The sequence below is a fragment of the Camelus bactrianus genome, chromosome 12, assembly GCF_048773025.1.
Source record: "Camelus bactrianus isolate YW-2024 breed Bactrian camel chromosome 12, ASM4877302v1, whole genome shotgun sequence".
NCBI lineage: Eukaryota > Metazoa > Chordata > Mammalia > Artiodactyla > Camelidae > Camelus > Camelus bactrianus.
In genome coordinates, this window is record NC_133550.1 from 66,309,766 (window position 1) to 66,327,474 (window position 17,709).

Below are 17,709 nucleotides of genomic sequence, written 5' to 3' on the forward strand. Positions count from 1 at the left end.
ATCCGTTAGGACAGTCTGGGTGGGCGACCCTGCATGTCCCACCCCGTGCAAGGCCTCAGTCTCCCTGTCTACAATGTGGATACTGGGCTACCTGAGCTCCCAGGGCCTCTGGGCCTGGCATCCCATGGGAGACACAGGGTGCAGAGGGTGTGGGAGGCATCGGGTCGAGGTCACCCAGTGTCCTTTCTTGGGAGGCCCCTTCTCTGACTTCCGCCTGCTGTTCTGGTATTGAACAGCCTTTCCTGTGGGAGAGGAGGGCCAGGCGGGTTTTGCTAAGTGCCCTTTCTTAGCTGCTTGTGTCAGTTCCCAAACGTAAACCAAGTTCACGGAGAAGGAAGGTACAGGAACTCCAGACACGTGTGAGGAGGGGAGAGTAAAGGAGAGCTGGAGGGGCCAGGGACCCCAGGGGCCTAGGACAAGTGTCCCTTCCCTCAGACGCCTCTGGGAGTGGAATCCTCTCAGTCTCTTGCTCCCCCATCCCCCGTTGGCCCCCTCCCCCTCCCCCAGGAAGCTGAGCCTGATCGCTGCTGCTACCCTGCTATGTGGGCCGCGGGGGAAATGCCCTGTTTGATGCTCCACTACCCTGATCTCGCCACCTGCATGCCATGGGGGCATCACTGCACCTCCTGTAGCCCCATCAGCCATGACTGCAGAGCAGGAGGGCACCACCTACATGAGAGGGTATCAGGCCTGCATGACCGTGTGTGCGTCCTTCACGCCTGTGCTTTGCTCTTAGAAAATGCTCATAATGTAATACCTGTGGTTGTGTTATTGTTACAATCATTAGCAAGATGTTCCTGGCTTTAAAAAAAAAATGCCAGGAGATCTAGTACACATGTAAGATATGGACTGATTTTTTTATCCTGAGCCTCCTAGCAACAAAAGTGAAGAGGGAAAGATCACTCACTAGATTCAAAGATGAAAACACAGCTTTTGCTGGTAATGAAACCAAGGGACGAGCCTTTTGGGAGCCCCCATAAAGGATTCCCCGTGTGATGTGTGAGCAGCCTCCTCAGTGCTCCTGGGGTCTGGCTTGATCCATGGACCTGTGTCTGGAGCAGGACCTTCAGGCTCTCCTAACCGCAGGGGAGAGGGAGGGGGTGTCCTCAGGTTTTCTGCAAGGGGAACCCAGTGAGGCCCATAACCTTGAGATGTCTGAAGTTTCATGTGTTATCTTCAAAATCCACAAGGATTTCCCCTCAGTCTATAGTTGAACTGTGTGTATTTAACTACAAAAATCACGTTTTCCCTCCTCCACTCCATACGTTTGGGTACCACAGATGCTCCATACAGATGGGCCACGGTCATTCCTCAGCTTTGCCTTAACATGGGGTCCCAGCCCTTTTAGAGAAGCTCATGGCAGCCACATCCCTCGCCCCAACAAAAGACACACTCATGGTTAGGTAAGTGGAGAGAGCCTAAAGCAATTACGCAGATGATTTCAGGGTTTCACAGATCCTGAAGAACTCCAGGGACTCCAGGACCCTGGCTGGACAGGCTCCAACCTGGATGATGGGGGAACTGCACATCTTCTGGACCAAGCTCATGATTATTATTTCTCCCAGCTGGGCTTTTGTTAGACGTGAAGCAGTAGAAAGCTCAAATTTATCTTGAAGTTGTTTATTCTGCACAGAGCCAGATGTCTTCCTTGTGACCCAGACAGGAGCGGGCTGAGTACCTAACACTCTCCTACACCAGGCACTTGAGTTGGTGGGGACTTTTACACTGATTACGGAACAGCAAGGATGTGGGACTGGCGACTGCTGAGACTGCATATGATGCTCCCTTCTCCCGGGTCCTGTCCCCTTTTACACCTGGGTAGGTGCCCAGGAGGCTGGTACCTGGTTTTTATACCATCTTGTTCTAGTCATGTTTTCTTTTGTCTTTGATTATGTTAAGCAAATTCATTTTACAGTCTCTTTCCAAAAGTTTCTTGCCTGAAGTTCTAGGATTTTCATCCTGACATTTGAAATGTTTGCTCTCCTTCCCTCATGGTGGCCTGTTTCCTTGCGTATTGTATAATTTGAGATCATGAGTTTATTTCCAGCCAGGCTTTTATCTGTGGGAACCCCAGGAGGCCTGGCTTGTGCACCTGCTTCTCCAGAGCATCTTCAGAATTGCTCTGCCTGGCAGCCTAGGGTTGTCACAGCATAGGGCCACTTTTATGTTAATTGCTTTAGTCTCTCTCCACTTACCTAACTTAACTCCCCATCCCCCAGGGCAGATGCATGGCTACAGATTCTCAGGAGACATGCAAGCTTTTTCCTACCTCGAGTTCTGGTGGGCAGAGACAAGTTTTTTTTGTCATCTCTCTTTGTCAGTGGGCATATCTCGGCTACCCATTCATTAGGGGTGCAGCCCCTCCAGCCCCCGGCTTTCTGTGCAGAGCTCAGTTGCATCTCCCATCGTCCTGCTTGCTCAGTGCCTCATCTCCCGACTGCTGGTTTTAACCTCCCTCTGCCTCAACACCCCTCCCCCGACCCCACAAGCCTGCCCTACACTCATTTAACATCTAGGTTCTCAGTTCACCATGTTCCTGTGACTTAACTGTTAATACTGATCAGCATACAACTTAGTAGAGTGTAACTGTTAAGAATACAGACTCTGAAGCCAGACTGCCTGGGCTTGAATCCCAGCTCCACCAACATGGGCTGCACTCAGTCTCCTCATCTGTGAAATGGGGAGGTGGGGTTGCTGCAAGTGCTAGAGGGTGTTGATGGAAAACGACAAAACACCTGCTATTTTACCAGCAAAAATGGGTTTATTCAGGAACAGCAAAGAATTACAATTCAGGACACGCAGTGCATGCGGCACCACAGGCACGTCCTGGGTACCATTCTTTTATAAGGGAGAAGGGGAGTTGGGAGGGGCTGTTATAAACAAAGTGTCCACTAGAGAAAACTGGGAGTTCAAAGTGTAGTGGCTTTTCATTGGCTGAGTTGTAACAGTTTCTCATTGGCTGGGCTGTTGCCAGGCAAGGGGAAGTTCTTCTTCCCTCCTGCTCTATAGTAAAGTAGTCACCTTCTTCCTGTTGGAGTCCCAAAGGTTCATCTCTTCCTGCCGGGTCTGCAGTTGATGGGGGAGTGGTCGGGCGTGAGAGCTCCCTCTTCTGGTCTCCTGACTCCATTTTAAATGAGGTTTCTGTTTATTCATTTTCTCAAGGGCTTGATGCGTGAACATCGCTCCATATTGAACTATTGCCTATTGCAAGCATTATAGAAGTTAGTATTAAATATCATATAGACATAGTAATAAGATTATCTTAATGATGATATTAATATTGTCATTCTGGTCCCTGGTGATTTTCCTCTTTCTTACAAGCTCAGTGATGCATTTAGAAGATGCTTGTAATTTTTTTTTTCTTTTTAGGGGGAAGATAATTAGGTTTATTATTTTTATTTATTTACTTACTTATTTATGGAGGCACTGGGGATTGAACCCAGGACCTTGTGTATGCTAAGCAGGCACTCAACACCTGAGCTATAACCTCCCCTCTATGTTTGTAATTTTTTCATCTCACATTTCTAGGAGATACGTAAGAAAAAGCTTTCAGGTTGTGTAGTGATCTAAATTGTCCAACCTCTTGACCTGTAAGTGGTTAAAGCAGAATAATAATAATGCTCCCTGTGTATTAGTGCTTCTCACAAGCACATTCAGAGCCTGTATGTAGCTCATCTCTAACTCTCCCACTAAATTACAGGCCATCTTTGGAGCCTGGTGGAATCCAGCTCAGCCACATACCTACCGGCTCCGTGACACATCTTGCCATCTGTGCACATGCTCCATCCCTTATCTGGCTGACACCCTCAGGGCCAGATGTGACTTTGGAATTCCTATTATTTTTCAATGATAAGGCAATCTGTGGCAACTCTGGGGGAGGGATCAGGGTGGCATCCTGGGGACAGTTTTTACACAAGATCGCCACTAAGTGGGGTGGACAGAGACTCTGAATAGCCTCGCTTTTTCTGGTCACATCAGATTTTGTAGCCAAATGAGCCCTGTAAATTCTGCATTTTCAGAGCCCTTTGCATTTCCAGATTGCACACGGGGTCTCCCATTGGGGGCAGGAGATTGGATGTGACTCCCACTCCAACAAGAACAAGTGGGGATTTACAGCCAAGGAGCAGGGCGGGGGTCAGTGGATGGGAAAGCAGGAAGAGGAGCCATCTGGGGAACGGGGATTCTTGCTGACTTAGTCTACTCAGCCGAACTCTTACTGCAGGCTGGCTGGGCGATAAGGTATCAGGGTGGTCAGATGCCAGGGGTAGGGGACTTTCCTAAACCAACTTAGCAGGATTCTTGCTCAAAGTGGATTCTATAAGGACAGAGAGGGAAGCTCACGCTCAGGCCTCAACCAGCCGAGAGCTCCAAGGAGGCTGATTCAAGTTAGGTCAAGAAGAAAGTTGTTGTCAGTGTCCACTGGGCATGGTCCTCGGGGAACACCTGATGGAGGAGGCAGGCCCAGTCCTGAGACCCCAACACTGGGCAGAGGGAGGGCAGCCTGGGGGTTGCTGGCTGAGCTGGGTCTAGGGGAGAAGGGACCACATCGCCGAGGTGGGGACCCAGGGCCCAGGGGAAGCTGGAGGACAAAGCATGTAGAGCGGGAGGCCAGCTGGTAAAAATGGCTGAGGCCGATGAGCACCCACTGTGTGCCAAGCCCCCCTGAAGCAGTTGGCGTCTCTGAATACAGCCTTGGGGTCGCCCGGGGGAAGGCGTTGTTCTGATTCTCATTTTACAGATGAGGAAACTGAGGCGCAGTTAAACAGAAGTCATCAGCCCAAAGTGGTCAGCTATTACCCGGTGAAGCCACCCCCCAAACCAGCCCACACGCTGAGTCACGACTGTCTGCTGCCTTTTACTGTCATTACCATCGCTGAGAGAGACTCGCTGGAGGGGAGGGAGGAAGGGCGTCCCGGGCAGAGGCCGGCTGCAGGCCTGGAGGTGGGAATCCGGCAGAAAGGCTGGAGAACAGTGGTCGCTTTGTCTCCTGGGTGGGGCGGGGCCGGGGTGGGGGGTGGGCAGGACGGGGCCTGGAGGGGCTTAGTGGGAGATGCAGGGGAGACGGGAGGAACAGAGGCCGTGCGCAGACTGCAGAGGTCTTGGACACCACGCTGGAAATTTGGAGCTCATCCTGCAGGGCAAGGGCCTCGGCTGGAGCAGGTCACAGCTGGGTGGCAGAGTGAGTGTGTTGGCCGCAGGTAGGCTGGCAGGCTAGGAGGCCGGCTCTGGGGAAGGGGAGGTGGTGGAGAAGTCTGGAGCCTGCAGGGACCCTGGGGTGCAGAGGTGGGCAGGCTTGGGAGCAGGGCAGAGCCTGCGCTGGCTGGCTCAGCAGGAGCTAGGTGACATCTCGGGAGCGCTATCTGCCCAGGCTTCAGATTGAGGTCGGGGGGTGGTCCCAGCCTCCTCCAGGAGCCTGCCTGGATTCAGTCCACAGCCCACCACGGAGGAAGGCAGGAACTGGAATGGGAACCCAGCATCCATCCTGGCCCTGCCCCTCATCAGCCTGTGACCTGGCAGGTGCCATCAGCATCTGGGGCCTCAGTGTCCACCTGCGATGGGGGACAGGTCTGCCCGGCTGTGGGCCAGGCTGGCCGGGGCAAGCCCTCAGTAAGGGGTACCTCTCGCCCCCAGGAGATGGGAACCCCCCCAACCCTTCCAGCGACTCCCAGCAGCAGTTTCTCCTGCATTAAATCCACCCCTTCATGGTCTGTGAACTGCGTCCTTGCAGAAGCAGGAGGGTGGTGGGTGGAGCTCTGTCCTGGGTGGACGCCCCTCCTCCGGGAGCGAAGCCTTAGACTTGGCAGAAACCCAGCATCACCTCCTCACTGGGCTCTTTGGGTTTTATTTACAAAGTCAAGAACACAGGTTCCCGACTGGAACTAGCCATTCGTGCCTCAGGGGGCTGTTCGGAAAGCAAGGCACTGCCAAAGCCCCCACGTCCACCAGCCTGGCCCGTTACCCCAGGCTCCCTGTCCCGGGGCTTTTCATTATCAGTGTGAGGTCTCATGTCCCGAGTGGTACTTGTTCTTTCCAAGGATTCTTCCAAGAAAAGGCTGCTGGCCAAGAAAGTGCCTGGGGAGGAGTCGAGCCGGGTGTCAAGCCCAGTCCGTCCAGCTCTGCCCTGTGTGGCCGCAGCCTGCCTGTCTGCGCAGCGGGGATGGTCGTGGGGCCGCCTCCCAGGGCCGCTGCAGAGATGCAGGTCAGGAAATGCAGCTGGGGCACCGGCACTGTCCATGTTCAGGGGCCACACCCGTGATGCCTTTGGCCGACATTACTGCTCACCTCTCCGCCGCCTGGAGTTCGTCTTCCTGTTAAAGTAATTGGGAGTGGAGGAGGGGGGGTGAACGTGTCTCCAGCTTACTGAGCGTTGGGGCCTGACCTTTCCCCATTGGGACATGGGATTTCATGGACCTGGAGGTCAAAGCCAGGGTCTGGGGGAGTGCAGCCCTGCTTGGGCAAAGGTGATGCACTGCTGTCTTAGGGCTGCCCTAACCAATGACCACAAACTGGGGTGGCTTAAAACAGAAACTGTGGAGGCTAGAAGTCTGAAATCAGGGTCTCAGCAGGTCCTGAGTCCTTCCTCATCTCTTCCAGCTTCTGCTGGCCATCCTGAGTCCCTGGGCTCACAGCTGCATCACTCCTGTTTATTCCCCCGCTTCCACATTGCTGTCTTCCTCTGTGTCTCTGTATCTGTGTCTTCTCATAAAGACCTCCATCCCTGGATGCAGGGCCCACCCCACTCCAGGGTGACCTTATCTTGACTCAATCATGTCTGCAAAGACCTACACCAAATAAGGCCACATTCACAGGCACTGGGGGTTAGGGCTCCGGCAGGTCTTTTGGGGGTCAGCCCTACCCCCAACAGGTGAGCGGTCTGGATACCCCAGGACTCAGCCCAGCAGGCAGATTGCTTTTTCTGTCTCCAACTTGAGCATGTGGGGCTGGACAGGGCAGGTGGGGTTGTTCTCCGGACAGGAGACTGGGAGGGACAGACACCTTGGTGGCGGTGGCCCCACTGTGCCAATGTTGCCTCTACTCGTGACTTTGATTAAATGAAGGAAGCAGTGGCTCCTGTTTACTCAAGGGCCTGCTCTGCGCTGGGTCCCGAGCTGGCACACGCGTCCTCATTCATGTAGGAGGTTGCTGAGGGCACACACAGACACTGAAGCTGGTTGGTTTGAATCCCGGCCAGGCTGTGTGACCTTGGACCAGTCACTTTTCCCGGGGCCCCCGCAAGCTCCTTGTGGAAGCTTGGAAGTTGAGGGGTGGATGCGGTGGCGTGGCCAGATCATAGTCGGGACTCCACGAGCATCAGCTGTGACCTCTACCCACATTTCATCCTCACACTCATGCTGGGAGGCACATTGTACAGAGGAGACTGGGGCTCGGGGGCTGAGGGGCTGGCAGGGGAGGCGGCCGAGCAGGGAGCAGCTTTAGTCTGGAGCCTGGAATCCCAGCTGGGCCACGCTCCTGCTCTGCACCCCTCATTGCGCCACCCAGCAACTATTTATAAACCAGTCAGCGTTATACAACGGCCGCCCGGGAAGGGCCTCGAGAACTGGCTGTTCACGACCTTGTTTTCAGATGGGAAACTGAGGCTGGGGAAGAAGCTCTCTTGGATGCATTTGTGGGATCTCAGAAAAGGGGCCTCTGCTGATCAGAACCCCTGACCCACCTCTAGAACTGGGACCCAGAGCAACGGAGGGGGAATGTTTTGAGAGCAGAGGGCAGGGACCACCAGGGGAAGGGCCCTGGTGGCAGCGGGCAGAGCGGGGGTTCAGCTGGCAAAGAGACGTGGGGGGAACATGAAGATGTTAGGACATGCTGGCTGGCAGAGCTGGGGTGGAACAGAGGGCTCACCCCATGACAGCAGAGACCCTGTCTTTCTTGCCCTGCTGTATTCCCAACACCCAGAACAGTGCCAGGCATACAGTAGGTGCTCAGTGAATATGTCTCCGGGGTTTATTAAAACACCAGGGAGGCGGACTGCCCCCCACCAGCAGGTGCAGCATCCCTGAGCCTGCACTTTCTAGCTGACAGCTTGAGCCAGCCGCTGCACCCCCTCAGCTTCACTTCCTCCGTCTGTGAAAGAAGGGCAATCATAGTCGGTCCTGGCTCTGAAGCCACTGGAAGGGACATTTCCTCTGGAGCACTCTGAGGGCAGGACCCACCCACCTTTGAGGTTGTTGCCCCGACCCCAGACCGGCACGGGGGAGCCTCTGTAAAGTGCGCCTGTTCATGAAATACAACACACGTGGCTTCTGATGGGCCCAACGCCCATCCAGCCTGGCATGATGACAGGTTGTCCAGCCTCGGGACAGTCACTGAGATCCAGCACATTGCAAAGCCTTCGGAGACGACCAGCCTAATCACAGCTGGTGCTGGAGTCACCGTGGGTAACGCGGGCTCACCCAGCGTCGCAGCTGTGACTCGGGAATCTCTCTGCACTGTGACTGTAACGGCTAGCGGCGACCAAGCCCTGGCGTGCACCCCATGACTCCCCATCGTGGGGCAGGTGTGTCCACATCCCTGTCCATCCCAGAGAAGGGAAGGATGAGCTGGGCACAGGGAGCCATGGGGGGAGTGCCCCTGAATGTCCAGGCCCCCAGAGTGCAGAGCCACTGCCCCAGGGGTTCCCCAGCATGCAGGGGGAACTTTCCCAGTCAGCTTTGGGGAGCACCAGCCTTCGCCACCAGGGGGCAGAAGTGCCCCTCAGAGCGGGCAGTGCCCAGGGTGGGCAGGGTGCAGCCGGCTGAGGTCAGCGCCAGCCAGAGTGATGGTGCTGGCGGCTGCCTCTTCCTGCTTGGCTGGCCTGGCTCCAGCTTCCGCTCCGCCCTTTGCTGACTCTGACTTTGAGCCTGTGTTTGGCCTCCCCAGGCCTCAGTTTCTCTGTCTATAACCCCCATCTGGCAACCTGCAAGGACTGGATGAGGCAGTGTGACTGACGCAGCCCTGCCCCTGCCGTGCCCTGGGCCCCCTTCCCACCCAGCCCCATTGGGGTGGGCTGACTCCCCGATTTGGGGGGCACACGGGGACGCGCCGCTGTTGCCGAGCTCCTGTACGCACCCCGGTGGACGGGAGTCTGGAGGCCTGGGTTCCAGAGCTGCACAGACTTACTGCAGTCCAGTCTCTGGGCGTCAGGCTGTCAATCTGTTAAGTGAGGGGCCGAGCCAGGCTCAGGGTTTTGCAGACCCCTGGAAGTCACGAGAGTCCCCTGAGATTTAGCGACCCTCCCCAGGCCCCACCCCCAAAGATCCTGATGGGGTTCCCAGCAGGGATTGGGAAGCAGCATTTTGAACCAGCCCCAAGGTGTTTTCAATGCAAAGTCCCAGTGCCTTGAGCCCATCCACAGGTGCTGGGCCCATCCTGAAGGTCATTGCCAGTCCTAGCGCTGCGCCCATGAGGACAAAACCTCCAGCCCAGCCCCTCAGCACCATCATGCCTCAGGGATCAAAGACGCCTAGGTCACCGCCTCCCCTGTCACATCTACAGGGAGCATGTGGCGTCTAAAGGGCTTTATGGGTTCCCATTTCCCCGTCCATCCGTCTTACAGATGGGCAAACCGAGGCCCCAGAAGTCACCTGACTTGATAGCAGGGCCAGTGGACCCCGGTTCTGGCCACCCAACTGAGGGCTCCCTCTCCCAAAATGAGGAAAAACCCTGGGGGTCCTCCATAGTGACCAGGGTCTCACACCAGCTCCTGACATGCCGCTGGTGGTGGGGGCAGGGGTTGGAATGAAGTTTGGATCCTGAAGGAGGAGAGGACACGGGTGATGCCATCCGGGCTGGCGTGGATCTTGGAGCAAGGTCACTCCAGCAGCTTGTAGGGTGTGTGAGCGTGTACCTCTGCCTCCCGTTCCCTTGAGCGGGTGTTTTCCTTCCCTGAGTCCCCCGCACAGATGAGCCCCGACCAGGACCCCTCTCCCCCAATACCAACCCCTTATCTGGCCTGGAAGACCCCATCAGTGAGTGGAGGACCGGGAGGGCACCTGCAGCCCCGTGCCTGCCTGCGGGGGCAGCCACTCAGCCAGAGCTGTCACGTGGGGCCCGGGCCCCGGAGGCCCGGTCATCTGATGCTTCCCAGGAAGCCAGAAATCAGGGTTTCTGTGTCAGTCTCTCCATTGTCAAACCTTGGCTGCACGCAGTTTGGGTTTTTTGTTTCTTCCCCCACACTGCGGGTTGTGCTGAACACATTTAGAGGCTGGACTTGGCCATCGGCCACCCAGTTGCCCCTGCTCTGGGGGGCATAATGGTTTGTTTCCTGCTGGCCTCTGCTTCCGATTCCGGCCCTGGGGGCTGGCCACTCCCCTGGCTGTCAAGCACCCTCCCCACCCCGCATCCCTCTCGCCTGTCACCAGCCCAAACACGGGGCACAGCAACTTCAGCTGAGTCTCCAGTATACCCGCACACGGGCTGTTGGGTGTGGACCATGTAACAGAGGTCGGCAGCTGGGGCCAGGGGGCGGTTACAGCTAATTCCTTAGCACTGACTATAGATGGTTTTGGAATCCCTCAGCCACCCCCACCTCCGGCATTTCTTGCTGGCCACTTCTCCCAGCCCCCTCTCCACCAGGACCCCCTCGCAACTCCTCCTCTTCTTGCCTCCCCCAGCCTCCCACGGGGGCGCTGCCCTTACCACTCTCCTCCCATTTTCGCTTGAATTTCTTATCCAAAGCAATCCAGCCTCCCTCTGCACCGACCCTCCTACCAGCCAGGCCTTGCTGGTGGCTGAGGTCTGCCCAATGGAGTCTGCGCAGCAAACAAAGCCTCCAGCTTGGGAAACCCTCCTTCACCCCACCCACCCAGGGTCTGACACGATCCGGGGGTTCTCTGCTGCATTCCCCACAAGGGGCAGTTTCAGGGATTCTGTCTCTGTCTAGTGGGGCACCTTTTACAGAGCATTTAATTTCTTCACTCCTGTGAGACATGTTTATCCATCCATTTAACCAAATATTTACTGCTTGCCTACTGTGTGCTGGGCTCGGGAACATACTGGTGAGCTAAGTACAGTCCTGGCCCCCCTGACTTATGCCATTGGATAGAAAAGTCACCAAATGACCAGAGGACAAGCAGTGAGCCTAACTCAGGGCGAAGCAGTCAGAAGAGGGAGCAGGAAGAGACAGGGAATGCTTCTGGGCTCGGAACAGTGGAACCCGCAGGACCTTCATGCACAGCTGTGCACGTGTGTGCCAAGGATCACTCTGGCCACCGCGCAGAGGAGGGGCTTGCAGGTGACCTGTGTGGCCCAGGGAGAGGGGGCAGGGAGTGTCTGTTATCCTGGCCTGGGGAGGTGATGGTGGAGGTGGAGAGTGCAGGTAGGGTCCACAGATGTTTCTAAAGGACATAGAAACCACTGGGGGCTTGACTAAGAGCTAATGTAAGTCTCAGCCTTGGGGAAGATGGGCTCTGGGGGATTCAAAGATCTCTGCTCCCTGGATTTTGAGTCCAGGGTCAGGGAGTTTGCCAGGCACGACTCTGCCTCCTTAGGATGAGGGTAGCACCTGGCACGTGGCAGGTGCTCAGGAAGTGCTGGCTGAATTTCTCTGGGCAACATCGCCTCCCCAGGCTCTCATACACCTGATTGTGAGGCTCTCCTGGCTCACAGAAGCTCATTAGCTGCTCGGCCTGGCCTTAGCAACCCTTTCTGCCTGGGTCACTTGGCAGAAACAACCCTGCCTGGAGGCTGAGCCAGGCCCCCTCCACCGCCTCCTTGACTCTGAGGCCCAGATTCCTGTCTCGTACTGTTGACCGATGCCGCCAGACCAGCAAGCCCCACTCTCCCAGCGGACAGTCGCTTTGGTTGTGCGCTTGAGGGGGGAAGCGTCTCATGCACACACCCTGGTGTAGGTAGGGGACCCAGTGACCTCTGGGCCTCAGTCGGCTCTTCTGTATGATATGAAGGGGGCGCCACTGGGCACCCTTCCTGCTCTGAGGTTCTAGGATCAGCCCCTCCTCTCCCTGACTGATTCATTCCAGAAGCATTTATAGGGAGACCAGGGCTGGGGTTCTGGTGACGCCAGAACTTGCTCAGCACAGGCGTTGCTTCAGGAAAGGCCTAGAGGAGGACAGCAAGGGTGCCTTGCCCTGTCTGAGGGAGGGGGCAGGTGCAGGTGAGCCCCGTGGGAATCCCAGAAGCTGGAGGGTCCTACCGTGCGCTCAGGAGGCTGGGTTAGGCCCAGCTTTGTCGTTTGTCGATTGAGGTTGAACAAGTTGTTTCACCCATTCTGCCTCAGTTTCCTCAGCTGGAAAATGAGAACTGCGGAGGAGTGTGTGTCCATGTGACGCCGGGGTCTTGAGAAATCTGTGTTGGCACAGTCTTTGTGGGGAGGGATGGAGAGGTGGGGGCGACTCCGTAAGCCTTTGCACCAGGGATCTGGGAGGGGGCAGGAAGCTGAGCATCGTGTGGGTGTGGCCGCAGGGGACGGAGCAGGGCCTGTTCTTGGGGTTGGATTGTGCATTGGTGCGTAGTCGTTTCCTGTGGGCACGTGTGGCCCTCAGAAGAGCCAGAGCGCGACCCCAGGAGGACCAGCTCAAGGGGCGCTAAGCGGGCGGTGGCTACGGCCGCGGAGGCGCCGGCCGCGCCCCCACTCACTGCCCCGCCCAGGTTGGTCCCGCCTCTGCGCACGCCCCCTACCCTGAGGCCCCGCCTCGGCCCCTAAGCTCCGCCCCCGGGGCCGCTCCTGCTCCGCCCTCGGCCCTGGGCCCCGCCCCCTCCTGCCCAGGCTCCGTTTGCGCCGGGTCCGCGCTACCCGCCGCGATACTGGCGCTCCAGGCTGCGGCCGCTCCAAGCAATGATTAACCCCTCGGGGCGGCCGGCGCGGGGCCCGGGGCGGAGGCGGCGGGCTGGGGCGGGACCCCGGAGGACCGCTCGGCTTCCTGCTTTCGCCGAAGTTTCCTCGTAGAGGGCGCAGCGCCCGCAGGGGCCCGCGGCGCGGCGTGGCGCAGGGCGCGGCGCCGGGCGCGCGTGGGCGCCGAGTCGGCTGCCGGGGTCACCATGAGGACTCTCCGCAGGTTGAAGTTCATGAGTTCGCCCAGCCTCAGTGATCTGGGCAAGAGAGAGCCGGCCGCCGCCGCCGCAGACGAGCGGGGCACGCAGCAGCGCCGGGCCTGCGCCAACGCCACCTGGAACAGGTAAGGCCGCGCCCTCCTGGTCGGCCCGCGGGCCCCAGGTCCCGGAGCCGGGGGAGGGGGAGCCTTCTAGCCGGTCCGCGGGCGAAGGCGGGCCCCCAGCGAGGAACTGTGCCGGGGCAGCACGGCACTTAACAATTTGTAGAGAACTTGCTCCTCCAGAGTTGTGCGGGCGGGGAGGGAAGTTTAGTGCAACGTGTTTCTAGAACGGAGAGACGAGACTGTGGACCCGGGGCTGGTTCCAAAGCCCCCAGCTGGTGGGTGGCGGGGTGGGCCTGGATCCCGCGAGCCCGCCTTCCCCCGGGGGTCTTCCCACGCCTCTGCTCCAGTGCTCATGGCAACCTGGGAGGTAAATAGAGCAGGAAGTGTTTATCCCATTTCGCCTATGAGCAGATGAGCCTCGCGGGCGCAGTCGGTGGGTTGCTTCTGCGCTTCCTGTTTCTGCGTTAGGGTTCCTCTGGTCGGGGGTGGGCGGGTGGCTTTCCCTTGAGGGGCCCCCTGTCCTCCCAGCTGTCAGCAGGGGTGCTGCAGCTGCCCGGCATTCCTTAGACGACCCTCCCCCCGCGAGCCCTTCCCAGACTAGCAGGGGCGTGGGAAGTCCCACCACCCCTCCGCCCCCACCCCAGCTTTGTTTGAAGAGCAAGGCTGGGATCCGGAAAAAGAGACGGTTTATTCAGTGGGATTCCCCACCGTGTTTGCTCATGAGCTCTTTTCAAAAATAGGTGTTTCCACCCAAAGGAAAATGAGAGGGGAGTAGAGAGTGGGGCAGACTTTTCAGGGGGCTATAGATGCTGTCCCCCCACCACACACACCTGGCAGTGAAATCCTGCCAGATACTCCACTGTCTGGTCTCGGCCACCAGGAAGCTGACTGTCAATGTGGATGCTCGTTTATTCAGTTCATCAGTCGTTTCATGAGCATCATGATGGGCACAGGGCTGCCAGCCTGAGACCCTCGTCTGTGCACCAGGCAGGACACAGCTGTCCGCGTCACGTGCTCCTCTCCTGCCCCCTACAGGGATGAAAACTGCTTGAGGGCTGGGACCGGTCGGCCTCAGTTTCCCTGTCCGTCAGTGGGCACGCACATTCCTTCTTATGGAACTGCTGTGAGAACAGTGAAAGAAGGCCTATCCTTGGGGAATCTTATCTACCCAGTGACTGTACACTGTCTTAAGAGGCATTTTCTCCTCTCACAGAATTGAGGTGATGGAAGCAGTCTTTGCCATGGTTTAGCAGAAGGAGCCAGACAGATTTTAGTTCAAATCTTACATCTGCCTCTTCCCTACTGCGTAAGCTTGAGCAAGTTGTTTAACCTCTCTGGTCCTCAATGTCCTTGTCCATAAAATGGGTTAATAAGAGTGCCCACCCATATCATAGGGCTGTCATAGGGATTAAATGTGAAGATCTGTATTAAAGCCTTTAGCACGTGCCTGGCACGTAGTAGGTCCTCTGTAACTCATTACTCAAGTTCAAACTCATGCCCGGGACAAACTCGTGTCAGGGTGAGCCTGCAGGGATTTGAGGGGCCCCTCAGGAGACAGCTGTTTCCTGAGCTCTCACCTACAGCAACTGTCTGAGCACCCCTGCCCCTGCTGGGGTCTCCAGGGAGTGTCTGGGCAGAGGTAGGGGCAGCCTGAGGTCAGCTCTGAGCATTCCGGGGCTCAGGGGGTGGCTGTAGAGCGAGGTCCCCTGAGCCCCTCCACTGCTTCTCACTTAGAGGAGTGTCAGAACTTCGGCTCTGTTCTGTGCCTCGGCCTGCTGACTGCAGGGGAGCGCCTCCTCCCGCAGCCCAGCCAGCACCTGTAAGGCCCTGAGCCTCCCAGCCCCTGGACCCACGTCAGCCCCACCTGCTGGGCTGTCCTTCATGACCCTTGGCTCACTTCGTCACCGTCATAGCCCAAGGATGCAGACATGACTACCACCCCCCATTTAGAGGGTGCAGAGGGGGACACCACCAGGAGACCTGCCCATGTGGACGCCGCAGAGCAGAGCCCCCGCGCTCCCCCTGAGCAGAGGGAGCACTGAGCTGGGGAGGGGCAGTACCTTCCCCCGCAGCGCCCCGCAGAGACCACTGAGGGGTCGGGCCTCTTCTGATCACTGCCTGCCTGCCTCCCCGCCCCCTCCCCGGTCCCGGCAGCGCTCCCTGCCAGGGCCCCTCAGGACCACAGCCTTGGGGGTCAGGACATTGCAGGCCCTGCCTTGCTGAGTTGTCGACACCTCATTTTGAGTCCAAGGTGAACCCCCTTTCCCATGTGACCACATTAATTTCCTAGGGGTGGCTGTAACAAATTGTCATAGACTGAGTGGCTTAAAACAACAAAAGTTTATTCTCTCCCAGTTCTGGAGTCCAGAAGTCCCAAATCAAGGTGTCCAGGCACGCTCCCTCCAGAGGCTCTAGGGGAGGCCCCTTCCTGCCTCTTCCAGCTCCTCGTGGCTCCCTGGCCTGTGGCCACACCTCTCACTCTCTGCTTCTGTCCTCACTGGGCCTCTCCGCCGTGCCTCTATGTCCACACCTCCTGTCCCGCTCTTACTTATAAAGACGCCAGTCACTGGATACAGGGCCCACCCTAAATCCAGGACAATCTCATCCCAAGTTCCTTAACTAATTACATCCACAGAGACCCTGTTTCCAATTAAGATCTAGGGTATCAAGTGGGCATGAATTTCTAGGGGACACTATTCAGCCCACCTCAGTGACATCCGTTTCCTCACCTGGATGCTCACTCCGGGTTAGTGGAATCCATGTCCCCACCTAGCATTCATTCATTCATTCATTCATTCATTCCCTCACTGGCACTGGGCCAGCCCGGGGCATAGAATCAAGCAGACAACATCCTGGGGCTTGGAGTTGATGAGGGGATTCAGGAGATAAACAAGGATGCGTGTAAACCCCCGGGGTCTGTGCGGGTGGCGTTCAGTGCGGGGAAGGGGATGAACTGGGTGAGCGCGGTGCTGAGCACACACGGCTAGGGCCTGCGGCCCCTTCTTCCTCTGTGCACGCTGATCCTGCGGCTGTGTGGGGGATGTTTGAGGTCCGGATACCAGGCTTCCAGCTGGCTGGGCCACCCTCCCAAACCGTAAACCGGAACTGCTTCCTAAGCACCTGCTGCTGCATGGCAGGGCAGGGCGCTCCCCTGCGCCTGGCCCAGTGCTGGCGCTGCAGAGGCAGGTGCAGGGCGGCCTAGAAGGCTCACCTGTCGCTCCTACCTGGGATCCCTATCCCCTCCCTCCCCAAGGGCCCGGACGTCATGTCACCGTCTGTCCCTGTATTCGCCCCTGTTAGCTCCCTGCTGGGCTTGGGCCCCATGCGTGTTCAGGGCCTCTGGCTCCATGAAGGTCCTGTTCTTGGGCTAAGGGGCCAGTGGGGAGGGGGCAGGAACTCCCCAAATCTCAGCACAAGTCCCCTGTACCTGCATTTGGGCCAGAGGTGTCACCATCATGACGCCCTACTCCTCGCCTGGCCTGGATCCCCCCAGATGCTTGAGGTTTGGAGAGCCCAGTGCCCACCCACCTTCTGGATGTGAGAGCGGAGGCCCCCAGCAGGTAGCCTGTGCCCTTGCGCTGCGAGCGACCTTACCCTCTCACACCCCACAGGTTCGCCTCCAAGGCTGAGATGATGGTCTTTAGCTTAGAGATAGAGAAACTGAGATGGGGGAGAGGGACTTGATCAAGAGCCTCGGCCAGCGTTGGGTCTGAACCCTGGTCTGACTTGAAGCTGCTGCCCAGGCGCCCATGGGAGTTCGTGTCTGCTGGCCGGGTGAGGCCAGTATTGCTGGTAAGAGCCCAGAGGCTGTGGCTGCCCGCCTTGTCTGCCCATCCCTGGTCCTGGACGGGGAAGGCGGGGATAGGGGGCGCTGGCCCAACCCCCACAGAGCGTCCTGTACCCAGCTCTCCTCCTGGACCATGAGCATCCCATCCCCCCAGCTGGTGGTGCACACTCACCCCGACCCATGCTGGGCCCTGTCCAAACCCCGGACGTGGAGGAGCTGCTTTCATCCCTGCAGCACCTTCCAGGTGGTTCTCATCGCCCCCATCCTGCAGATAACAGCACTGAGGCTCAGAGAGGTGCAGGGACTGTCCAGGTCTCTGACTCCAAAGCTTCTGCCACCACCTCGTAGGGGTCTCTGAGGAGCCAGAGGAAGTTGGCTGGAGCCTCAGGGTGACTGGTTGGTTGGGAGTAGGGGGTTGGAGGGCAGTGGGGGGCCTGTGCGTGGCTTCCCCACCACCCCCACCTACTCGCTCTGGGTGAGGCCCCAGGTCCTGAGCCCATGCCCCTCTGAGTTAGTCTGGGTGTGGCCAGCAGAGCAGTGGTCCCCAAAGATGCCCCGGAACCTGTGAATACATTTCCTTACACGGCAAAAGGGACTCTTCAGATGTGATTAAGTAAAGGATCTTCAAGTGGGGAGGTGATCCAGGCGAGCCCAGTGTTATCACAAGGGTCTCGACAGGAGGGAGACCGGGGCTCAGGGTTCAAGAAGGAGGCGTGAGGATGGAGGCAGATTGGTTGAAGACACCACGGTGCTGGCTTTAAGGATGGAGGGAGGAGCCCAGGACAGGGAACGTGGATGCCTCTAGAAGCTGGA

General features: G+C 57.7%; 1 protein-coding gene across 3 annotated transcripts in view; it reads left to right on the forward strand.

The window, feature by feature from the left end:
• Positions 1 to 17,709, forward strand: part of PRR5 (proline rich 5) — a 50,985-nt gene that overhangs the window by 12,102 nt on the left and 21,174 nt on the right. For 2 of the 3 annotated variants that reach the window (XM_074375693.1, XM_074375694.1), the window contains exon 2: positions 13,011 to 13,130. In XM_074375693.1, the coding sequence (XP_074231794.1) occupies positions 13,021 to 13,130 (110 nt within the window). In that variant the 5' untranslated portion in view covers positions 13,011 to 13,020. Of the gene's footprint in view, positions 1 to 12,722; positions 13,131 to 17,709 lie in introns of those variants that run through there. The other variant, XM_074375692.1, reaches the window with a different exon arrangement.